This window comes from Symphodus melops, assembly GCF_947650265.1.
Source record: "Symphodus melops genome assembly, chromosome: 5".
NCBI classification, from domain to species: Eukaryota; Metazoa; Chordata; class Actinopteri; order Labriformes; family Labridae; genus Symphodus; species Symphodus melops.
This window is the reverse complement of record NC_136695.1, coordinates 18,695,236-18,702,877: the sequence shown is the minus strand read 5'-3', so window position 1 is coordinate 18,702,877 and position 7,642 is coordinate 18,695,236. Positions and strand designations below refer to the sequence as shown.

Sequence of the window (7,642 nt, the reverse complement as noted above, 5' to 3'; positions counted from 1 at the left end):
GTAGAATTGTAATGAGCATGTACTTCTCCTCCCTGTCGCGAGCAGCACATCTACCTGGGGAACAGAGGTGACAAGATGAACTCGTACTGTCAAATAATACCTGCCTCTGTCACAGCTCCATCCTATTACCCTACAAGACCGACATGTCGACTTCAGGAGGATACAAGTACAGTGGGGGGTTCTAACTCATCTGTCTTCATTAAAGCAGCGCTCCACTTGGGGAATAGAAAAATCAACAAAGACAGTGCTGCTAATTTATGTATTCATCATTGTTGCTTCATGGGAAGCTTTGTTTGGTGCTGTTTCTTGTGCCCAATGATGCTGCTCAGTATTCTGGTTCATTCTCAAGATTCACACCAGCCGGATCTTTATCGGAAATGGTTTTATTTAAATATAAATATGTGTACAAAGGTACAAGCAACTCATTTTTAGCAAATAAAATTCTTAATACATTATTAAAAGAATAAACAAACAAATGGCAATTAGTTGTGTTTCCAAAAAAAAGCATAGTAACTGCATTCAATGATTGATGAACAACTCAGAGAAGAAAATCTGTGGACCAAAAAAAGTCAACCAAGATAGATACATATGTATATAAAGATACTTTACAATAGAGCAGCTTACACGCTGTACATTAAGGCTTATATAAAATATAAAAATAAAGTCAAGCGATGATGTTTGCCTCCTCACTTTAAGTGACATTTGTTCTCTCATCAGGCTGCCTGGAAACAGCTTTGTAGACAAATGGCAGTACAGGCCTCCATACTGAAACATCCAGGTATTGGAATGTGACCGGGCCAGGTGTTGAAATGAATGTCTCCAACATGAAATGGACATGAGTATAAACGCTGAAGAGTTTCACTAGACACATCATTTGCATGCAACAGAGAGAAGGTATGGGCTCAGCCATTTGTACAGATACTTAGTGTTTCAGGGTAGTACTGTTTTTTGTAAACATATTGAGACTATTTGATTGAGTTGTAAAACTTGAGAGTGGATGGCCCACATGGGCTGCTTAAAACATCTCTCCCTTGCTGACGTTGACGCCGTATTCAAGTTTTTTTCTTTTTAGTTCAAGATTGCCACCTTTTCTTACCACCACTTTTTTGATTGTTGTGGCAATAGCCTACTTTTCATTTTACAATCAGCGATCACAGCAGAAAACAGTACCAGGGGTTCGACAGTAGTTTTCAACCTCAGCCCCTGTTTTTCACCCTTTAAAATAACCATCTTTGGGTTGACATGGCCTCGCCTTGTCCATCTTGGTACAACACACGGTTAACATAAAGACCTCCATTGAAATGAAGGTTAAAACACACATTCTCTCCATATCTTCTTTTTCTCCACTGGTAAGCAACACTTCTAAGTCCAATGTGTTAGGCTTATAATCAGAAGAAGCTCCAGGAATACAGGTCAGGCCAGAAGTATTCCTTCGCTGATTAGATTCTTCTTATAGTACAGTGCCTGTAGCACTTGTTGGTCAGTAGAGCTAGCCTGTTGTGCAGAAAAGTTTGTCTGTCTCTGTGGATAGCTTGGTCTTATGTTGATGAAAGAGACACAAATGTGCTTAGAATTCCTTCGCATGCCAACAAAACACCAAATGACAGACAAATATAGGCTGTTTTTTTACTCAATTATGTCTTGCTTGTCATGTGTTCCTTCAAAAAATTTTAGCGTTTCGCATTGACACAAAGTAAACTCTGGAAGGCAGGTAAACAGCTACCCCAATCATTTTGGCCACCCAAATTCAGGAGATTCCTTTGAATTTTGTCATTCTCAAACTTACAGAGTATCTCCACAGGTTTGGGTGGTCATTATGTAGAGATAACCTACAAGAGGTATCACACTGTAATCATTAGTTTGACTTGAACATCACAATCTGCTGAACTCTCCAGCTCAGGAGCTCCACAGTTAGCATTAGCATAGATCCCATGAACCATCACAACAAACGAAGGATGGCGAATCCATAACTCAAATCTCATGATTTCCTCTTAATACTTTCCAATGTGTCCTTTAAGGACCATCCAAGGGAAGAAAGTCTCTGTTCATGTTAGTCCAGCCACATATATGTGAAGCTGACAATGGCTATCTACTCACTGTTCCTGCACTTTTCTTTATCCATGTTTGTCCTATCAGACATGCGTCTGCATCCGCTGTGAGGGCCGTCCATAGTCAGACTGCTGCGAGGACACTTGTGAGGAGGCATAAGAGAAGCGAGACGAGCTGGACACCTTGCTTGCCTGATCTGATTGGTCGTATGCATCCACTTTCTCGTAGGAAGAGGGCTTAACATAGCTGGTGAAGGCGCGACCGTAGGTAGCAGGCAGGTAGGCAGAGCCACCGTAGTTGGGATCAGTGGGATAGTTGCCGGCGGGCTGGGCAGGCTGCTGCTGGGCTGCTTGCTGCTGTTCGTATGCGGTTCTGCCCGCTGTGGTTGTGGCATATCGGTGATTGAAGTCATAGACGCGAGGCTGAGTGCCGTGCTGACCATAAATTGGGCTTGGGGAGGGCAGCTGGGATGGGGTGTAGACTGGCCGTGCATTGGGTACGTATTCAGAAAATCCACTACTACGGATGTGGCGGTCCTCATGGCCTCGGACATTGTAGTAGCCATTGGTGGGGTCCTATGAGAAGCACAAAGGAGTTTTGTTTTATGTATGCTGGAAAAACAATAATGGGTTCTTTCTTCTTTTTTTGTTCCTTCAAATTAGTATATTTTTCAGTTTTACCTTGATGTCTGATCTCTCATCCTCCTCCTCTTCCAGGAGGTCACTGTGTTCTGTGCGTGACGTCCCAGGAGACTCGCTGCTGTTCGGAGCCTGAGGGAAGATCAAGCATATTGGATGAATTACCATGATGAATAACCACTTCAACAAGAATAAACCAAATTAAAGTGTTACATTGCCGGGTAAACATGAATTCTCCCTAACCCTCAAGAGAGATAAATGTCACACAAACAAAGAAATGAGGAACAAAAAAATTTACCATGGGCTCTTTGACATCCTCCTCATCATCGTTGCCACGTGTAGCGTTGTGATCGCTGTGAACAATCTGAACTCTGATGTCACTCTTGGAGAGACGGGTGCACCTTTTGCCTAAGGGAATGAAAAGAAAAGAAACTTTACTTGACTTTTCCAGATATCAAAATGTATCTTTAATACATGGTAAACTGGCACGAAACAGTTCAAGTTTTCAGCTCATACATTGCAAAAAACCTTAATGTGTTAAGATAAGAGTTGGCTGTTGACCCTCGCACCCATACTGACCGTTGAGCTCACCTTTGCCAGTGTGCCTGCAGCACAGGGAGACCAGAGTGATGACACAGATAAGCAGGACACAGCCCCCACCGACAGCTCCACCAACAATTATCAGCAAAGGCAGGGCTTCTGTAACGGGGACAGTAATACCAGATAAGTATGGCGTATTGAGTAGGGGGGTAGATGGTTGTCAAGAGAAAAGAATGGATGAAATAAGAAGTTGTGGAGTATAAGTGTCAGTGTCAAGAAAGAGCAGATCAGAGATAAAAAAAAAAAAGAAAAGAAAAGAGATCCATTCATTTGTCCTGCTAATCCCAGAGACTTCAGCGCCTATATAAATTCAACTTCAGTAAGCCCTGTCCTGCTCACCGCCAGCGTATGCTCATGCGGGCAACTCGCAGCCTGCCGATTGTCTCTAATCTCTCTGAAAGAAGGGTAACAAGGCCTGACATGCAATGAAGCAACAGACAGTAATCTAATTAGAGATTCCAGGAGATATCGCTGCCCATTTCTCCAGAGACCCCTCTCTGCTACGTTGATGTAAATTACTGGCGAGGACCTTATTTTTGGTGTCGGCTGCAACAAAGTCTTTCACTACTTTTAGTAAGGGGAAAAACTTCAGCCCTATTTTACTTTCCCTTAAAGGGGCTGCAGTCTGAGCAGCTGAACTTGGCTCTGGGATATTGATAGAGAATATGAGTCCAACCACAGACACATGGGGCTTCCTCTAATTGACTTTTGTCCCCAATCAATATCTACGGTATGGGGCAAACATATTCATTAAAGGAACCATCTGCTGATTAAATCATATCGATTTGGGGTAGCATAATTAAGATAAGCACAAGAGAGGAGCTTTCACCTAATCTGGCCCCTTTCACTGGGAGGAGTGTTCACTATAACTTTTGTAGAGGGCTCTGTTGGTTTGGGAGGAAATGGCTTAATTTCAGTGCTTACCTTGTTCCTTCAGAGTGACCAGGGCTGTGCCAGTGCCGAAGCGGTTCCAAGCTGTGCAGTTGTAGCGCAGCTGGAAATCCTGAGCCAGTGTCTCGGACAGCACCAGAGAAGACACGACGCCGTGGTCGCTGGTTACTGTCTGCACTGAGTAACGACCAGAAGAACCAGAAGATAGGCTCATGTCCCCAAAGGTCCACACCTGTGGAGAGCATAACAAACAGGGTCTAAGTCTAGGGGCATGTCCAGACAGGGGGGGTCAAAACTGGAGCACTGTCACAAGGGTTGCATGTGCACATGTCTGAAGCACCTACCATTTCTGTATCGGATATTTTTAACTACATTAATTCGTAAAATAAAAGATTTTAATATCTCTGTATATTATTTGAATTAAAAAAATTCAAATCTTTAATGTTCCATTCTTTAACGACTGAAATATAAGATATATCATCAAACTCATAGTACAAAGTACCAAAAGCCTTGAAGCGGCAGTTAGTCAATCGTGGTTTAAGATTATGTCGTGGCAGGGGGGCGGCAATTATATTTCATGGGGAGGATGCCACAACAGTTCAACCCCCCAAACACACCTGATGAAGTAACTTTTCTATGAAAAAGCTCTTAAAGCAGAGGCCTGTGTAACTGTTTATCCTTAGATCCGTTCCTGCCGCTGACTGAACATGAGTTTCCCCGTTCATTCTACTTTCTTTGTGTCGACCCTGACAGTGCTCCGCAGCTGACACAGCTTACAGGCTCATGTTTAAGCTGCCTCCCACGTCTGCCCTGCAGGTGAGGCCTAAGGAGGGTTAGGTATCTGCACTATGAAATAAGGCTCCTCTCCCCTGTCTCTAGCAAAAGGGCCAGCAGGGCACCTGTCTCTCACTCCTCCTCACACCCTAATTATCCTCTCCCAGCCCAACATACGTTCAGCAGTTCAACAGGGTCAGCTGAGTGATGCCTCTCAGGCCGCTAATTGAATGCGGTTGGCTGAAACCTGCAGGAAGCTGGTCTCCCACATCTCCTTTAACTCCACCATCCTCTCTAGTCAATGTCTGAGCAATTACAGCTGTGAATATATGTGTGTGTGTGTGTGTGTGTGTGTGTGTGTGTGTGTGTGTGTGTGTGTGTGTGTGTGTGTGTTTGTTAGCCTGTGAGGTGGAGCTGTGAGGGTGTAAAGGTGTGAAGGTGAGGTCAGGAGTAAAACTACTCTGAGTGAGCCATCTCATGAGCGTGTGGCTGGGAGGGACTTGTGTAAAAATAAGTGGATGACAAAGAAAGCAAAAAAAAAAGAGGATTACTTACAATTTTATCAGGCAGGGGACTGCTGCCCACCCGACATTCCAGCTTGCCCTTGGAGTGCTTGACAGCATGCTGCGTGGCGTCCGCTGTGATGATAGGAGGGCCTGGTGTGAAGAAGAGGGAAAAAAAGAAAAATGGTATTCTGTATTACTGATCAATACCACAATGTCAAATATTAATTTTGATGCTTTTAGAGATCAACACATATCAAGCAAAGCTATTTACTCACCATTTACAGTCAGAGTGACATCTCTTTCTGCAACTCCAATCCGAGGTACAATAGCCTTGCAGGTGTACGTTCCAGCGTCCTCCTGGGTAACAGCCTTCAGCTGCAAGGTGTTACCATTACTGAGCACCTAGTGAGAAAATCAGCGACATAAAATAAAGTGTGTTATTTTAAGAAGGATCCAGAACAAGAGCAAAGAGGCAGACAAAAAGGAGACAGGGACCTTTATCAGTCTCCCCCCCCCCCCCCCCCCCCCCTCACTGCAGAGGCAGTGCAGAGGTGGGCTGACCACTGTAACAAATGCTGCTGGTTTGAATTTAATTTAATTGTGAAGAGCTTTAATCACAGCATTAAGCTCTCCAGCCGACACCCAGTGACCGTGCGGCTGGGGAGATTGTTGTAATTAAACAGTGGGGACCGAAACAGAGCACACTCCGGTGTGAGTGGGCCCCAGCCTTTTTTGAGCCGCTACACTCACTCACTCCTCAGCTCATTGATCCTGTCATTCCATCAAGCTGTGATTAATCCATTTATCCCTTCTCTCTCCACCTCCTCCATCTCCACAACCCCTGCTATCACTCTCTCCGATTTTTATTTCAACACACTTATGGAGTAACCCAATTAATCCATTACTGGTGGCAGTGTGGGGGGGATAGTTGCTGTTGGTGGATTAGAAAAATGCCTGCACGGTTCCCTCAGAGGGGCTGAAAGCATTCACTCTTAGAGATGACAGCATCCCTAACGCCATCCCGCAGGCACATTCTTTACTAGGGGGGTGTTTTTCTCCAACATCGCCCAAGAAATTACATTATGAGTGAAGATCCTGTGGGATGTACCTACTGATGGTGTTTACGCTCAGACTTTTACCAGGATGATGTGAAGCGAATGTAGAAATGTCCCATTTGTTTCACCTGTGAAATTAACTTTGGGGAAATGGGTACTCAAGTCAGGCCTCTTTAATGATAAAGATGCCGTGCTAAAAGTTGCAGCACATGTTGTAATTGTCATCCACACTTTGATCACAGGTTGTCTGATTGATTGATTGATTGATTGATTGATTGATTGATTGATTGATTGATAGATTGATAGGTTGATTGATTGATTGATTGTACCAAGGATCACAACAGTATTTCATGTGCCCCGATGGTGCTATATGAATCAGTCAGTGGACAGTTTCTGCCGGAGGCTTTAGCCCTCAGGGAGCATACAGAGAGGTGTTGAAGATTCAGCTGGAAAAAACGAATGTGTTGGGGGAAGTAAAGTGTGAAGGATTCATGCCTCAAGGCCATGTGTGAATGTTTCTCTCTGGAGGGGGGGGGGGGGGGGGGGGGGGGGTGTTGAGGCATAGTGTTTAAGCTTCACCTTCCCAACCAAGATAAAGTTGTGACTTGTATTTGTCGCCTTACCACACTGGAGCCATGCTTTGTCCAGGCCAGGGTCAGAGGAGGGTTTCCAGTCCAAGCACAAGTAAAGGCTGCATCCATTCCTATATCCACTGTCATTGGCTTCGGCTCAGACAGCAGTCTGGGGCCAACTAGGGTGAAGCAGCACAGACAACCGATTACAATCAATAAGAAAGTGCTTTTAAAACAACAGAAAGAACCCCAGTACACTGAAGGAATTGTTAGCCTAAAGTTCACTCACATTGGACATCGACTAGAGTGCTGACATTGGTGCTGCCAACCGAGTTGGACACCTCACAGGAGACCGGGTCTGTGAAATAGGAGTAGTCCACCGTCACCTCAAGGCTGTCCCCGTTTGCTTCAGAGATGGGAACGCCTCCTTTCGACCACCTGGGACGGATGAATAATCTCATTATACAGCTGCATTAGTTCGGGGAAGGTACTTAGCCATGCGTATCAAAGTGGCTATTAGCTGATTCATGGTTTATGCCAATCACTATCAAACACTG

General features: G+C 44.6%; 1 protein-coding gene across 2 annotated transcripts in view; it reads right to left on the bottom strand.

The window, feature by feature from the left end:
- Nucleotides 1–367: 367 nt before the first annotated feature.
- Nucleotides 368–7,642, bottom strand: part of kirrel3l (kirre like nephrin family adhesion molecule 3, like) — a 32,205-nt gene continuing 24,930 nt past the window's right edge. The window contains exons 7-15 of one of the 2 annotated variants that reach the window (XM_079342842.1): nt 7,375–7,523; nt 7,137–7,264; nt 5,734–5,860; nt 5,508–5,608; nt 4,212–4,410; nt 3,267–3,386; nt 2,986–3,095; nt 2,730–2,819; nt 368–2,624 (exon numbers count right to left, since the gene is read on the bottom strand). In XM_079342842.1, coding sequence (XP_079198968.1) covers nt 2,133–2,624; nt 2,730–2,819; nt 2,986–3,095; nt 3,267–3,386; nt 4,212–4,410; nt 5,508–5,608; nt 5,734–5,860; nt 7,137–7,264; nt 7,375–7,523 — 1,516 coding nt within the window. In that variant the 3' untranslated portion in view covers nt 368–2,132. The remainder of the gene's footprint in view (nt 2,625–2,729; nt 2,820–2,985; nt 3,096–3,266; nt 3,387–4,211; nt 4,411–5,507; nt 5,609–5,733; nt 5,861–7,136; nt 7,265–7,374; nt 7,524–7,642) is intronic. The other variant, XM_079342843.1, reaches the window with a different exon arrangement.